Source organism: Glossina fuscipes, unplaced genomic scaffold (genome assembly GCF_014805625.2).
Source record: "Glossina fuscipes isolate IAEA_lab_2018 unplaced genomic scaffold, Yale_Gfus_2 28, whole genome shotgun sequence".
NCBI lineage: Eukaryota > Metazoa > Arthropoda > Insecta > Diptera > Glossinidae > Glossina > Glossina fuscipes.
The window spans coordinates 6612483-6628986 of record NW_023998423.1 but is presented as its reverse complement, the minus strand read 5'-3'; the positions used below and the strand labels follow the sequence as shown (position 1 = coordinate 6628986).

Genomic DNA, 16504 nt, shown 5'->3' with positions numbered 1-16504 from the left:
TGGCGACACGAACTGGCTGAAAATGCCATTTTTGGCCACTTGTTGCAAGAGTTTCCCAAGATGCACTATTGCAGTTTGAAAGGAAAATTCTACCATACCCAGCTTACTCATCAGACATGACGCCTCCTGATTACCAGTTGTTCATATTGATACAGTATGTCTTGGCTGGCACGTGATTCGCAAAGTTGAAGAAATGCGAAAATGGGTTGGTGAGTTGATCGCTGCCATATCAACTTAAGTTCTTCCGACATGAGATCGCCATGTTGCCAAAAATATTGTAAAATGTTGTAAAAAATGATGAAAACTATTTTGATTAATATAAATAGTAGCAATTTTCCACAAAAAATACCCTTTTCAAGTGAAGAAGTGATCAAAGTTTTTGCAAATACCTGATATCTACAAAGATATAGGTACAATTAAGCGAATATGGAAATAAAGGGGCAAGGTAAGCCAGTTGCAGAAATTTTCCCGAATACTACTCCATATTTTCGCACATGTCAGCAAAAAAATTGATTTCCAAATACTTTGTTGTATATGAGCAACTTTACGTTGATTTGAATTTTAAAATCTTTGCCTTGTTTGAATCTGTTTTTATTGATCAAAAAGAAAAAGAGGAAACAAAAATTTATGCTTTTTCTTTCAAAAGTTTTTCAAAACATTCATTAATTTTCAATTTTGGCTATATTTTAAGAGATTTAATAAACTTTGAAATCAACTTTTACGCTTTCGAATATCAGGTAATTGCTTAAGCCCTAAAACAATTACTGTTTTGCATCGTCGATCATGCACCAACTGTGAAAAAATAATTTGCTTGTGTATGCCTACGTAAGGCATGTCTGTTTATAATATACGGTTATTTGATAAACGTTAAAAAATTGTCCGTTTTATTAATCACTAGTAATTAGTAAACAAAATTTTCAGTTTTTCAAACTCTATACTTTGCTACAGCCGCAGTGTTTTGCAGCACAGTATGCACTATGCTTTGCCAACTTTAAAGTTTTGTTATTTCGTCACATGAAAACGCGTTTTTTCCTTTTTAACCTCTATTTAAAGGCGTTGGCATCATTACATTTATAAGGAAGAATTCGCGGTAAATTTTTTTCAAATAAATAATCGCAAAATGGAAGTATATCGAAGTGGGAAAGAAATGGACATTGGCACAGATGAGGAAGATTTGGTGAGATTAATTTTTACAAAAGTATTTGCGTGAATTGTTTTAAAGTATTCCACGTTATTCTTTACTTTCTTTATTGCAATCAGAATGGAATTAATTCAGGCAATACCTCTTCTTCAGCCGTGGACCAATTGGAGTTTAAAAGCAAAATAGAGGCTGATCGTAGCAAGCGCTTTGAATTTTTATTGAAACAAACTGAAATATTTACGCATTTTATGAGTAACAATGTGAAAAATCCTACAAAATCAAAGGGAAAACAAAAAAAAGACAAACAATCCCCAAGTGTAGTAGAGTAAGCCTTTATTAAACACGCTAATACAAATTTAACTTTTCGACATGCGTACGCTTCTTTCTTGATATAGGCATCAGGAACGAACAGAAAAGAAAATCAAACAGTTATTCAATTTCCAAAATTCACCGCCATATATTAAAAATGGCGAATTGCGCGACTATCAAATACGTGGTCTAAATTGGATGATTTCCTTATACGAAAATGGCATCAATGGCATACTGGCTGACGAAATGGGTTTAGGTAAAACCTTGCAAACGATTTCGATGTTGGGCTATTTGAAACATGTCAAGTAGGTTTAAAATTGAACGTAACACTGTCGCAAATGACTGAATAATTGCATTCATTTTTGCAGGAATCAAGGCGGCCCTCACATTGTTGTCGCACCCAAATCGACTCTTCAAAGTTGGTTGAATGAATTCGAGAAATGGTGTCCATCTTTAGACGTCGTTTGCCTGATAGGTCAAAAGGATGAGCGCCAGGTTTTGCTAAAAAAACTTCTGTTGCCAGGTGAATGGGATGTATGCGTCACTTCGTATGAAATGTGTATACGTGAAAAATCAGTTTTCAAAAAGTTTAATTGGCGTTACATGATTATCGACGAAGCGCATCGTATAAAAAATGAAAAATCCAAGTTATCAGAAACGTTGCGTGAATTTAAAACACAAAGTCGCTTATTGATAACGGGCACACCTTTTCAAAATAACTCGCATGAATTGTGGGCTTTGCTGAATTTTTTGTTGCCTGATGTCTTTAATTCCTCTGAAGATTTCGATTCATGGTTTAACACTAATACGTGTTTAGGTGATAATGCTTTAATACAGCGTTTACATGCCGTATTGAAACCTTTCCTCTTGAGACGCTTGAAATTAGAAGTGGAAAATGGGCTAAAGCCGAAAAACGAAATTAAAATATCTGTAGGCCTTTCGAAAATGCAGAGGGAATGGTATACTAAAATATTGATGAAGGATTTTGACATTATTAATGGAGTAGGTATGATGGTAAAGATGAGATTGTTGAATACTTTAATGCAGCTACGCAAATGTACCAATCATCCTTATTTATTCGATGGGGCTGAACCCGGTCCACCTTACACTACCGATACTCATTTGGTTAATAATTCTGGTAAAATGGTTATTCTTGATAAATTGTTGCCAAAACTACAGGCTCAAGGCTCGCGGGTTTTAATATTTTCCCAAATGACTAGAATGTTGGATATATTAGAAGATTATTGTTTGTGGCGTAATTATCAATATTGTCGTTTGGACGGACAGACTCCCCATGAAGATCGAAATCGCCAAATTCAAGATTATAATATGGACAACAGTACCAAATTCATTTTCATGTTGTCGACTCGTGCCGGTGGTTTAGGCATAAATTTGGCCACAGCCGATGTGGTCATCATCTACGATTCAGATTGGAATCCCCAAATGGACTTGCAGGCAATGGATCGCGCTCATCGCATTGGCCAAAAGAAACAAGTACGTGTTTTTCGGTTCATTACGGAGAACACGGTAGAAGAAAAAATAGTCGAAAGGGCGGAGGCAAAGTTGCGTTTAGACAAATTAGTTATACAAGAAGGACTTCTGCGTGGCAGTGCTGGCCATAGTTTGAAAAAAGACGAAATAATAGAAATAATGCGCTTTGGTGCGAACCATATTTCCGCTCTTAAAGAGTCTGAATTCACTGACGACGACATTGATGCTCTCCTTGCGAGGATCGATATTAAGACTGGTGAAGATACGCTCCAACTAGATACGCTGACCGAAAGCTCTTCTGGTATTTTGAAGCCGCAAGGGCAAGTCACAATGATTGATCAGGAGGATTTCGCAAAGAAAAAAAGAGAACGGAATAGGACGACTAGAAGTTCTGAAACGTCAGCTAGAACCCAACAAACTAATGGTCACAAACGTAAATCTGATGTATTTGCTAATAAAGAGAATAACGTTGGAAGCAAAAAACGAAAAATTCGCTAAAAGGACTTCTTAGTGCTAAGCTCATTTTGCACGCGACAATACTTTTGTAGGGCAATTCACAGTCCATAGGTAGTTCCATACGACCCTTTTGAACAACCGCGCTAACTATAGAAGAACTACAAATAACATAAATCAGTAGCAAAAACTATGCCATTTTTAAAACATTGTCACTTATTTCTAATGGATTCTTATAAATTTCATTTTATTGTTTATATTTTTGTTATTTTATCTCATTATATTTAAAATGTTAATTTTTTGTTTTTTATATACTATTATTATATCAAATCTTTATTACAAATGCTTTTCGCATTCTACTCATCAAGTTCTTTATTTGATATATATATCGCTAATATTATTAAGAAAGAAGTAATCGCGGTGTCTACCATAATCATTTTAAAAGTAACCCATTTTTAGGCTGATAATGTATCTTCATTTGAGCTATACATGCGGCAGCGTCTTCAATGAGGTCGATAGCTTTAAATGATAGTGCTTTAGTTTTAGAATTTATTTCTTTGGCTAAATTAAATATAACATTAATAATAATTTATTGATTATTTTATAAAAAAATAGTTATCTTCTTCGGTTGTCAAATCACATGTGCATATTCAGTGCATTTTACTTTTTATCCGATTTCCCCCTGTGCCCATAGCGACGGCAGCCTGTTAATATAACTCCTTGGTACGCCACAGACAGCTTCGAGACCTAACATGATCCCTCGGGCTCTTTTATTGACCAGATAGTTAATCCTTTCGTTACCCTCAACACCCGAATGGCCAGGCACCTATATTAGGTGCACATGATCGCGTCTGCCTAGCTCTTTCAGTGTTTGATGGCACTCCAACACAAGCCTAGATGTTATCATTCTCCCCTTTACGGACTTGACTGAGTAAATGCAGATCCACTCTGTCTTCTTAAACATTCAGCCTATATACGGCTTTCTGAAAAGTCGGGCAACAAACCGCAGCCCAAGATTTGCATTTTCCGATTTTGAACCGTCGGTATACCAATCCCTTAATCCCACCCAGAGTGCAGAGTGCAAAAGTTTGCCCGTCCATGACGTTTTTTAATACACCTAGGATGCCCCAGATTTCCCATTTTTAATTTGCCGATATTCGACAGTCTACGTGCACTCAGGCAAGTCTCGTTTTCTAAAGCAATAGCGCCTCTAGGGCATTCAAGGAAAAGGATTTCATCGCCCCGGTCATTGAGTAATCGAGACCCTTCACCCACTCAGCCGACCAGGCGAAAAATAAAAAAATTCTTTATTGAAAATTTTAGTCGCAATATATACTTTTTTGACTGTAATTAGAAGTAAAAAAAGGCACCGCTTCTATCGACACCAAAAACATAAGAGATACTGCCTTGAGCATTTAGAGCATTAACGATAAAGCAAGCTTGCAAGGTAGTAGCCAATTACTAAGATATACTTTCTAAATTGAATTAGCATTTAATTTGAACTTTATTTTTTTACATTTTACAACTATGAGGATATCTAGGAAATGGTATAACGTCTCTAATATTTTTCACTCCAGTTAGTAATTGCAGAAAGCGCTCAAATCCCATCCCAAAACCTCCGGTCGGTAAACCTCCAAACTTTCGCAATTCCAGATACCATTCTAAGCCTTCAGGGAAATGGGGATGTTCCTGCAATCGATTTACGTCACATTCGCGCAAACTACCTCCGCATAGTTCTGCTACCACCGGCATAAGCAAGTCTAAAGCATGTACTTTTGAAGGATCTTCGCGTGAAATTTTCATATAAAAGGGCTTCTGGGCGGCTGGCCAGTTCACCACAAATACGGGAGCCTTACAGTAGTCGACTAAAAATAGTTCTTGTTCCTTCGAAAAGCCTTCATTAGATTTAACAGCAGTCTTGAATTTTTCTTTATTTCGAAGGATTATATCAGAAGCTTCATTATAGCTTAATATTGGCCAAGCATCTCGTAGCCACTGAAGATTAAAGTTTTCTCTCACAGTCTGATTTTGACAGTATTGAATATCAGCCTCACTAGATTTTAGAATGTCATTTGTCACGCTTTTAATCATTTTTTCAATGAAACGGCAAAGTTCCTCGAGATTTTCTATAAATACCAATTCAGCTTCAAACATGTAAAATTCAGACAAATGTAAAGGAGATTTGCAGTTTTCCGCTCTAAATGCGGGGCTTATTGTGTATGTATTGCCCAAACCATAAGACATGGATTCTAAATGCAGTTGACCTGAAACGCTGAGATAAACTTTGGAATCAAAATAACTTTGATTTAAAGGAACAGAAGGACGTGACATTTGTTTAAGGAGTTCATTGGAGTCGGGTTGCACCGTAAAGACCTGAAAGAAGAATTACTCGTTATATGTTACTCTAGTTTACATTATATCCTACTTCTCCAGCGCCTTCGCAGTCATTAGTAGTTAGTATGGGCGTGTTGATATGTATAAAATCATGTTTGTCCATAAACTCGTGCAACGCCATTTGAGCTTTATGTCTTAAACGCATAATTGCTGCCGTACAACTAGTGCGAGACCTTAAATGCAAATATTCTCTGACATATTCTGGGTCATGTTGCTGTTTTGGAGAAAAGGGATATCCAGAATTTAAGTTTCCTTCCGCTAAAAGTTTTCCCATTATCGAAATTTCAATGTTTTTGATTTAGATCTTGCAATTTTAGTTAATATTTACACCTATAGTTTCCAAGCTGTTAGCATGCAATTCGTAGTGACCTTGCGGTGCCACTTGCAATTGACCCACAACTTTCACCAAATTGCCGGCAGATATGGTTTTCAATTGTTCACTTTTTGGAACAACAATTTGAAATTTTTGCATTGTAGAACCGTCGCTGATATCAAAAAATACATTGTTCTTTAAGCGCCTTACACTTTTGATCCAACCCTATGTAAATACAAAGTAATGCTGCCAGATAAAACCTTTTTTTTTTTTTGACAATAAGAAATAGTTTAATTCAATGACGTACTCTCACTTCCAAAGTATCACCGGGCTGCCTTGTTTTTGTAATAGCATTGATGCGTTGAAAGCCACAACAAAATCTTTTCATTAACAACATTTTGCAAAATTGATAAATTTAACTCGATTCCTTCTACTGCCTAAATTAACCAGCTGACTTTCCCATTATAGTTTTTGATGCCATGTTCAATTTCTATTGCATGTGATTCTAGGGTCTTCACAAAATAATGCGTTATTCCGATTTTTGGGATGATAAGACCCAAGTGGTAAGCACAATGCCAAACCGAGTTACCGTATTATTTGATAAGAAGATATAAGGAAATCCGGTAAAAAAGTTAACGCGAAACCAAATTAAATTTTTGATTAATTAATGATATAAGAAACGAAGAAAAATGATCCTTAGAGAGTTGATGTAAAGAGGCATTATTTTCGTGTTCGCGTTAAAAAGACGCAAGTGCTGAACAGCCGCTCTACCGACTTGTTTTATCGGAAAGAATAAACAAAAGCGTATGGTTTTAGAACTAAGAAAAGAAAAAACAACGTAAACGTAAACAACGAGTTTATAAAAAAATAACAATACAGAAATTAATATAAAAGCAAACAAAAGAAAGAAGATTGATTAGATAAAAAAATTAAGCGAATGACCAATTTTTAGAACCACGTGATGTGACGGAGTGTTTTACGACATTGTTTTAGCAAATGTATCTAAATGACTATGAAAAATTTCAAGAAACTGTAAGGATGAAATCGGGCGGTTTTGATTTGTTATATGAATTTTTCGAAGAGCAGCTTCATAAAAGTTCAATTCGCTTGTGTAAGTATTTCTTTATGAGAGATATATTTAAATTCATTCGAATGAATTATGACTTCCCATGGTGATAGTGCCTAAAATATCTCTCTTTCAGTTAAAATGGATTTTTCAAATGTGCGCAAATTTATTTACAAAACATGCGGATTCATGTGGAAAAATTTAGCAACCGCAAGCACAGCCACCATCGGGAGACCTTTGTTGTACATCTTAATTCATAATTTGGACACTACAAACAAATAACAAATTGATGGACATTTTTTAACTTTAAAAAAAATAGTCTTTATTGGTTTTTTTCATTTCGTACAAAATAATGCATGATTGGTGTAAGATAAATATAAATTATTTAAATGGTCTCTAACTTTAAAACAAATTGCTTTTTTTTTCTTTTTGTGAGTTGTTTTCTTTCTGTTTTTGTATGTACACGTCCAAGCCCATATGATTTGTCAGTTCCCATAAAGTTCTGTAAAAAGTTAACTCCCAACTCGACAATAGGAATGATACGCCATTTCTTCAGCTCCCTAAAATAATTCATTTACTTTATTTAATTGCGTTAGTGAAGCCTATGTTTACGTCCATCTCTGTAATCAATCAAAAATTTGATTTGCTTTTACATTAATCTTGTGTATCGTCCATTCAGACCGCCACGCAAAGCAAGTGCGCTGTGTCCTGCCCGAGCTATCGTGACCGATCTAGACAGGCAAACTGCTGAATGCCGGACTAACCGTGCTCGCCGCCATGAAAGTGTGTCTTCGAACGGTGTATTCCAGATACCTAACAAACTTTGGAGAAGCAAACTTAGCCATTCGAGATATAAAGGTTTTGTCCCGATTGATTGTATTCACCAATTTTTATTTCTTTTAATGTAAAGTTATATGATAGGGCGGGTACATAGTGTTGGCCACTTGGGAGCTTTTAACCTGAAAACGAAAATATGCCGCATTGTGTTAGCCCCTTTAGTTTTCTCTGTTATCACTTAAGCTGAATTTGTTTGTAAAGAATGAAATTTAAAAAAAAATCATGCGTTGTTTACAAGACAGAGTGGGGGATTAAGGCGAGAATAACACAGGGAAAAATATACTCTACCTATCTTGCACTTCTAAGAGAAATTACAATATACTCTACCTATCTTGCACTTCTAAGAGAAATTACAATTTATAGGTATAGAGTAAGGCTGCTAAAATATACGGCCGCTGACCTGATATGACAGATTGTTGGTTGATTCCTTAATATTTAAATTAAATCCCCAATGCCGTCTTATACTTACTAATAACAATTCGAAAATAAGTGAATGTTACGGTATCTCTGCACTTTTCACAAAAAATTGTGCAAGTGTGCGAGTTGGTTTGTGCTGTCTAAGGAAGAAAGTAATTAAATTCATGAAAGTATTTTGAAATTAAAAAAAGAAGATAGTAAATAATTAAGAAAACATGTCTAAAGATGAAGGAAAAACTGAGGAGCTTGAGGGTAACGAGGAAAATTCGGTAAGAAAATTTTTTGTGGTTCGTAAAACAAAGCATCGAACTTGCCCAAGAAAAAGACGCCGATTGGCCAGCTGTGTTCTAATATTTTTCCGGCTTTTAATTTCTGTTTACATTTTTCACTTAGAATGAAACCAATTCAGAAAATACTTCCTCCTCGGCAGAAAAGGAAGTCGAGTTTGATAATAAAATTGAAACTGATCGTAGCAAACGGTTTGATTTTCTATTGAAGCAGACTGAAATATTCACACATTTTATGACTAACAGTGCAAAAAGCCCTACAAAACCGAAGGGGAGACCCAAAAAGATTAAAGAACCTTCAAATACTGAGTAAGTGTTCATAAATTTATTAGAACGTTGTACTTAATTTTATTCATTATATATTTGTGGTTTTTGTTGTTGGCTTCAGTCATCGTCATCGCAAGACAGAACAAGAGGAAGATGAAGAACTTCTGGCGGAAGATACGCAAACAAAAGAGTTATTTCGTTTCGAAGCATCACCCAGTTATATTAAGAATGGCGAGCTGCGCGACTACCAGGTACGTGGCTTAAATTGGATGATTTCCTTATACGAAAATGGCATCAATGGAATACTGGCTGATGAAATGGGTTTGGGTAAAACATTGCAAACGATTTCCCTGTTAGGATATTTGAAACATTTCAAGTACGTCTGATAATTCTATTTAAAAATTGTAACATGTAATGAAATCATTATACTAATTTTATAGGAATCAAGCCGGCCCACATATTGTGGTTGTACCAAAATCCACTCTTCAAAACTGGGTGAATGAATTCAAAAAATGGTGTCCTTCCCTTCGTGCTGTTTGCCTTATCGGTGATCAAGATGCACGAAATACTTTCATTAGAGACATTTTGTTGCCAGGTGAATGGGATGTATGCGTCACTTCGTATGAAATGTGTATACGTGAAAAATCAGTTTTCAAAAAGTTTAATTGGCGTTACATGGTTATCGACGAAGCTCATCGTATAAAAAATGAAAAATCCAAGTTATCAGAAATATTGCGCGAATTTAAAACTGCAAATCGTTTGTTGATTACGGGCACGCCTTTGCAGAATAATTTGCACGAGCTGTGGGCTCTGCTGAATTTCTTATTGCCTGATGTCTTTAATTCCTCTGAAGATTTCGATTCATGGTTTAACACTAATACGTGTTTAGGTGATGATGCTTTAATTCAGCGTTTACATGCTGTTTTGAAACCTTTTCTCTTGAGACGCTTGAAATCGGAAGTCGAGAAGAGGTTGAAACCGAAAAAAGAAATTAAAATATTTGTAGGACTTTCGAAAATGCAGAGAGAATGGTATACTAAAGTGTTGATGAAAGATATCGACATTGTTAATGGAGCTGGTAAGATGGAAAAGATGCGATTACAAAATATTTTAATGCAGCTGCGTAAATGTACCAACCATCCTTATTTGTTCGATGGGGCTGAGCCCGGTCCACCTTACACTACCGATACTCATTTGGTTAATAATTCTGGTAAAATGGTTATTCTTGATAAATTGTTGCCAAAACTACAGGCTCAAGGCTCGCGGGTTTTAATATTTTCCCAAATGACTAGAATGTTGGATATATTAGAAGATTATTGTTTGTGGCGTAATTATCAATATTGTCGTTTGGACGGACAGACTCCCCATGAAGATCGAAATCGCCAAATTCAAGATTATAATATGGACAATAGTACCAAATTCATTTTCATGTTGTCGACTCGTGCCGGTGGTTTAGGTATAAATTTAGCCACAGCCGATGTGGTCATCATCTACGATTCTGATTGGAATCCCCAAATGGACTTGCAGGCAATGGATCGCGCTCATCGCATTGGTCAAAAGAAACAAGTGCGTGTTTTTCGCTTCATTACGGAGAACACAGTAGAAGAAAAAATAGTCGAAAGGGCCGAGATAAAATTGCGTTTAGATAAACTGGTTATACAACAAGGACGCCTGGTTAACAATTCTGGAAACCAGTTGAATAAAGATGAAATGTTAAATATCATACGCTTCGGCGCGAATCATGTTTTTGCCTCCAAGGATTCTGAGCTTACTGATGAAGATATTGACACTATATTGGAGAGAGGAGAAGCTAAAACTGCAGAGGAAAAGGCTAAACTAGACTCATTAGGAGAGAGCTCATTACGTACATTCACAATGGATACAAATGGTGAAGCTGGTGCTTCCACTTCGGTGTATCAATTTGAAGGCGAAGATTATCGTGAAAAACATAAGCTAAATGCTTTGGGCAATTGGATCGAGCCACCTAAACGTGAACGGAAGGCTAATTATGCCGTTGATGCCTATTTTCGCGAAGCTTTAAGAGTTTCAGAACCCAAGGCTCCCAAAGCGCCAAGACCGCCAAAACAACCAATTGTCCAAGACTTCCAATTCTTTCCGCCCCGTTTATTTGAACTACTCGATCAAGAGATATACTATTTTCGTAAAACCGTGGGCTATAAAGTACCGAAAAATCCCGAGTTAGGCTCGGAAGCTTCCAAAGTGCAAAGGGAAGAGCAACGTAAAATTGATGAGGCTGAACCTTTGACTGAAGAGGAGATGACCGAAAAAGAGGCTTTGCTTACGCAGGGTTTCACTACGTGGACTAAACGTGATTTTAATCAATTTATTAAGGCTAACGAAAAATATGGTCGTGACGATATTGAAAACATAGCCAAGGATGTTGAAGGTAAGACACCTGAGGAAGTTATCGAATATAATGCGGTTTTCTGGGAACGTTGCCATGAATTGCAAGACATTGAACGTATTATGGGGCAAATTGAGCGTGGTGAAGCTAAAATTCAACGGCGCTTATCCATTAAAAAAGCATTAGATCAAAAGGTCGGAAATTTTTAAATATAAAATAAGTGTATTTTAAATATTTCTTTTTGAAAAATGCAGATGTCACGTTATCGAGCACCATTCCATCAGTTGCGTCTACAATATGGAAATAATAAGGGCAAAAATTACACCGAAATTGAAGATCGATTTTTGGTATGCATGCTGCACAAGCTAGGTTTTGATAAGGAAAATGTTTACGAGGAGCTACGTGCCGCTATAAGGTGAGTGCAAATATACATTTATTAGCTAAAGAAAGGCTTCTTAAAGGCTGAGTAAATAATTCTTCAATTTGGCATTCAAGCATTATATAAATTGATGCTCAAATTATTATAATTAATTAATTATGTTTAGCAGCTGAATCACCGTGAAAAGTAAAACTTTACTTATATATTTTGATAGAGCATCTCCACAATTTCGGTTCGATTGGTTTATAAAGTCGCGTACCGCTTTAGAATTGCAACGACGCTGTAACACGTTGATTACGCTAATTGAACGAGAGAATCTCGAATTGGAGGAAAAAGAACGGCAGGAGAAGAAAAAGAAGGCTGCTAAAAATTCCGGGGCACAGGCTACAACCCAACAAACTAAAGCTAATCAGAAACGAAAAACTGATATGCTTACAAATGAAAAGAATGCTAAGAAAAAGAAAAAATAAGAAACTTGATTAAAATGATTAATCCTAAATGCTTACCTTTAAATATTAAGTTGACAAACATGACCCAATCTTTGAGTACACGTTTAGTTTTTATATAAATTTAATTAATTGAAACGCTTGAAAAAGTTGAAAATTCAGTATATAAAAATAAGGTTGATTTTTTTTTTTTGAAAAATGGCCATGAATTTGGTCTGCGCCAAATGGTCCCTATTAAGCAGCTATATGAAACATCCGAACAGCAACCGAAGAAATGAGGCATTACTTATTTGTGTGTACTTTACGTAAAATCTTAATATTAAAAAAATCATTCATTATTCATATATTATGTATTTACTTTTTACTTAAAAAAAAAAAAAAACATATTTCTTAAGCACATATCGTTTTCCTTTCATCAAACATTTGATTAGACTTTAGGCCATTAAGTTTATTTCTGTCTCAATATTTTCACTTCTCTTCAAAGAAAAAAATACATACTTAATAAATGTGAGAAATATTAATTTATTCATTCTTTTCGAATCGGACATGTGGTAAATTTTTTTTAGTTTCACTCAACTATTTATTTTAGTCAAAGGTTGATCATTGATCATTTTGCTTTAGTTAATTTTATCACGAATTTGCATTTATCAAAAAACTTTGATCGCATCTTCCTAGAGATTTTTATATTGAATCTTAATAAACCTCTCAAAAGACTTACAGCTTCTGCTGCCATCAGATTTGTAAAAATATTTTGCAAATGAACTTTCGTTTAAAGACACGCTCTCGCCATCCATTGCATAAGACTTTTTCTTAGATAACTAAATAAGATAACTAAGCAGTGCTAAACTCTTCTTCAGGATTTTAAAAAGCAATTCATAAAACAAAATATTTTTGAAAATTGTCATCAGAAAATTTGTTTAATTTGTAGATTTTTCCCAGAACTAATCTACTATCGCCGCAAAAATTTGGCGATCACGAGTAAGTGTAATACAACATTAGCGATAACTTGACATACATACATTCTAAAATACATAATAGTGACAAGTAAGCGTTCATAATGAAAGAATGTTATGAGGAATTCCCACAAGGACAGATGGACGGATCATGATGTACAAAAAATGTTGTACTTTTTTTCTGCCTATATATAGCTAACTAACCGTTTGTGAAATTCTTCACGCAATCAATAAAGATAAACCAAATTTTTTTGGTTGTTAATATAAAAAAAATAAAAATTGTTCTTGAATTGCAAGGTATTGGAACAAATATTGTAAAAATGTCAAAATAAGAAAACCAAAATTAAAGAATATATATCAAAACGGACATGTGCCTGTCTCAAGAACATGAGAGAAGAACATGATTGTTTTGATACAAAAGTTCTCGCGGCTTGAAAAGTCCTGAAATCTCACGATGAACCATTTTGATCTTTTACTTAGCCTGAGCAATTACTTAGCGCAAAGCTGTGCATGCCGTTGTCAAATTGGATAATTCTTGTTTTTTATTCTTCTGCCTCTTTCTAGTGCAGTGTTTGTGAAGATGTTTACAACACCCGAACGAACTTGAAATAAACCCAATCTTTCTGAATCGATTTAAGTTTGTCTGTCTGTCTGTCCACAGTGTAGATAGAGGCCTTTGAGAATCGCTGACGAATGACTATTTGTGATGAGTTCCGACTGCAGGCTTATCAAGCGCGCCAGTGTTGCTTTGAATATGATATCGATTCCATGCGTTTGTCTATATATTTTCACGAGTTTACTATTTCTAAGCTTCGCGGTCGCGGTCAAACTGAAGGCTAATTTTTTGATTGCCTTTTCCGGTGATTGGAGCATGACAAAGTGTGCGCCCTTTAATGTGGACGCCATGACTTTTCGGCATTGGATTCGATCTTAATACTTTCCATAGCATACATCATGGCATTATTATGCGCTTCGGATTACTTTGTGGATCATATTCACAAAAAATCTCAATTTAATCCTTTTAAAAATCGTTAATCGCACTTTACGTTTTTTGGAAATATTTTTTTGTTTCCACAAAAGTTGATATAAGCAAGTTTACGTATATTGAGGTATCAAGAAATCACAATATTGTCCGATGCTAGTTATCTCTTGGATTAGAAATGGCACAAAACTTGTACAAGTGAATAAAATTAATTTCGTTTGCGTTACGAACGGGAAAGCAAGAAGAAGATCGTTCAGTTTAGAGCGATCTAAATTCTCCTTGTTACATTACATCTGAACGCCTGATCTACGAGTTAAGATAAACCAAATTAAACAGATCCGAGATTCAACTGATCATATCTTAGAATTTATAGCTCAGAAATTTCAAGATCATCTTTCAAATTTTAATATATAATATATGTCTTTTTAATTTGAAATTTTATTAGATTATATTCTAAATTAATCTTGATGTCATTACATGTTTCGATCTTAAGGCGATACTTAAATAATAAATTATTAAATAATTAACTTATATAAACTAATTAATTAATTAATGAAATTAAAAATAATATCAATGCTTCGCAATATATATTTAATGTATCTGTGTGTATATATATATATATATATATTTATATATATAAAAAGTGAATGCATACAAAGAACGCAATGCACATCATCTAGTAATAAAAAAATATTTAATATATGTAGCACCAAACAAATAAATAAAAATGATACTTAAGTTAAAAAGGTTATTGCTTAAAGGCAAGCCCAGCTTGATTCCTACCATAACAGCATAAACTTAATATTAATTAATGATTAATGGATAAATGAAATTTTGCAAAATATGCTTAATTTTTTTACTATAAACTACACCGCTTTACACTGCGCACTGGCTTCTGGGAGATCATTGTTCATATTAATTATTTCAATTATGCTAACAGCAGCACCGGTAATTAAAGCGAGAATAGATAATATACATAAAATTATGTTTTTAATCAATTTCCATTTACAAAAACCTAAATTGTTTGGCCACAAATGAACCGTCTCGGTTAAGCTCGGCACAAAAATACCTGAATGAATTGAAGAAAATAACAATAACAGTAATAAGTTTCCGAAATAAATGTGAAAATTTGAAAGTCATTTACCCAGCAATGAAAAGAACACTGCACCCACCAAGCTAATAAATGGTTCCAGATTCGGTATGGCTGCCGCAACACCACCACTTATCAGTATAATACCTGTTCTTAGTAATATTTGTGAGATATTATGATTTTTCGGATCAAATTTATGCTTGATTTTACTCCACAAAATATCGTTCGGTATATAGAATTGCAAGCCATAAGTGAAGAGTATCGCCAAAGCCATTAATAACTTGGCAGCATCTGCCAAACTAAAAAAAAAAAAAAACCCGCACAATATTTAAAGTAAATGAAAAACAGGTACTAGTTAGTAAGGTAAGGTTTTGAATTCTGCAAAAAAAAGGGCGAAAAAAATGCAAAGCTTCAAGCCTTAGACATGAAGTCCTCCCAACTTATTTATTTATCGGTTCGAGTTCTTGTTTCGCATTTGCTCTTATTACATCAATCGGTGAAAATTGCTTTAAGAGTGTGAGCTTCAGAAGAAGTAAAAGCTATCTCAGGTTAAATGATTTTAGGTGAAACTTGAAAAATTAAAAGTTTTATGATTTCTGGCCATGAAGATACGCGTACCTCGTTATACTGCATACACTACATATTTCGAACACAGTATTCATGGAGCATCCTAAGCGGATTCGTATCAGTCATGACCTGAACTTGGAACTGAGTTTTAAGTTTATGTAGAAAATTTAATTTAAGTTTTAAATCCTTTTTTAATCCTTTTTTAATCCTTTTTTTTTTTTTTTTTTTTTTATCCGCCTGAGTGGCCGAGTAGGCAAGAGTCTCGACTACCAACTCAATGGTCGTGGGTTCAAATCTCAAGTACGGTAGAGTTTTTAATAAAGCCGAAAGCCTTAGATGCTAGTGCTTTAAGACTTTAGTCTTAGAATTTATTCTCTGACTAAGTTTATAATAATAGTAATAATAAATCCTTTTTACACCCAACGCTGACGGACGGGGGGGAAATCCGTTTTTTTTCCTTGCAAAAGGAAGCTTCAGAGACCCTATAATTTATATATAAAGTCTGTGACTGATTAAGAAATGTTTGTCCGTCTGTGTTGTTCTTGAAAATGAAGATATCGACTTTAAATTTGGTAGAAATATTGGAAGCATTTGCACGCAAGTTGGTGTTGAAAATGGGCAAAGTTGGTCAGGGCAGGGGTCTGCAGTGGAGCATAAACTGAAGATTATTCCGTTTTTGCTCATTACTCAGAGATTATGAAAGTTGGACTGATGGAATTTTCCATACGAAACAATTGACTCTTTACC

At 34.8% G+C, this 16504-nt stretch overlaps 4 protein-coding genes across 6 annotated transcripts in view; 2 read left to right on the top strand and 2 right to left on the bottom strand.

Annotated features, from left to right (window-relative positions):
- The first annotated feature begins 1081 nt into the window (after positions 1–1081).
- On the top strand, positions 1082–3618 carry LOC119636358 (chromatin-remodeling complex ATPase chain Iswi-like). The gene is made up of 4 exons (XM_038031669.1): positions 1082–1177; positions 1261–1466; positions 1537–1755; positions 1819–3618. Exons 1-4 carry the CDS (start codon positions 1121–1123, stop codon positions 3437–3439), a joined length of 2103 nt encoding a protein of 700 aa, XP_037887597.1. The 5' UTR covers positions 1082–1120; the 3' UTR covers positions 3440–3618.
- Positions 3619–4896: 1278 nt separating this feature from the next.
- Positions 4897–6583, bottom strand: LOC119636359 (probable asparagine--tRNA ligase, mitochondrial). The gene is made up of 4 exons (XM_038031671.1): positions 6409–6583; positions 6119–6326; positions 5820–6046; positions 4897–5767 (listed from the first exon to the last, which is right to left on the bottom strand). Exons 1-4 carry the CDS (start codon positions 6496–6498, stop codon positions 4907–4909), a joined length of 1386 nt encoding a protein of 461 aa, XP_037887599.1. The 5' UTR covers positions 6499–6583; the 3' UTR covers positions 4897–4906.
- Positions 6584–8545: 1962 nt separating this feature from the next.
- Positions 8546–12974, top strand: LOC119636357 (chromatin-remodeling complex ATPase chain Iswi). Its single transcript, XM_038031668.1, has 6 exons — positions 8546–8690; positions 8815–9017; positions 9097–9351; positions 9416–11534; positions 11595–11755; positions 11934–12974. Exons 1-6 carry the CDS (start codon positions 8637–8639, stop codon positions 12187–12189), a joined length of 3048 nt encoding a protein of 1015 aa, XP_037887596.1. The 5' UTR covers positions 8546–8636; the 3' UTR covers positions 12190–12974.
- A 1743-nt stretch (positions 12975–14717) lies between these two features.
- LOC119636534 (proton-coupled amino acid transporter-like protein CG1139) overlaps positions 14718–16504 on the bottom strand; it is a 39758-nt gene continuing 37971 nt past the window's right edge. For all 3 annotated transcript variants that reach the window (XM_038031930.1, XM_038031928.1, XM_038031929.1), the window contains exons 6-7: positions 15245–15489; positions 14718–15169 (exon numbers count right to left, since the gene is read on the bottom strand). In XM_038031930.1, the coding sequence (XP_037887858.1) occupies positions 14967–15169; positions 15245–15489 (448 nt within the window). In that variant the 3' untranslated portion in view covers positions 14718–14966. The remainder of the gene's footprint in view (positions 15170–15244; positions 15490–16504) is intronic.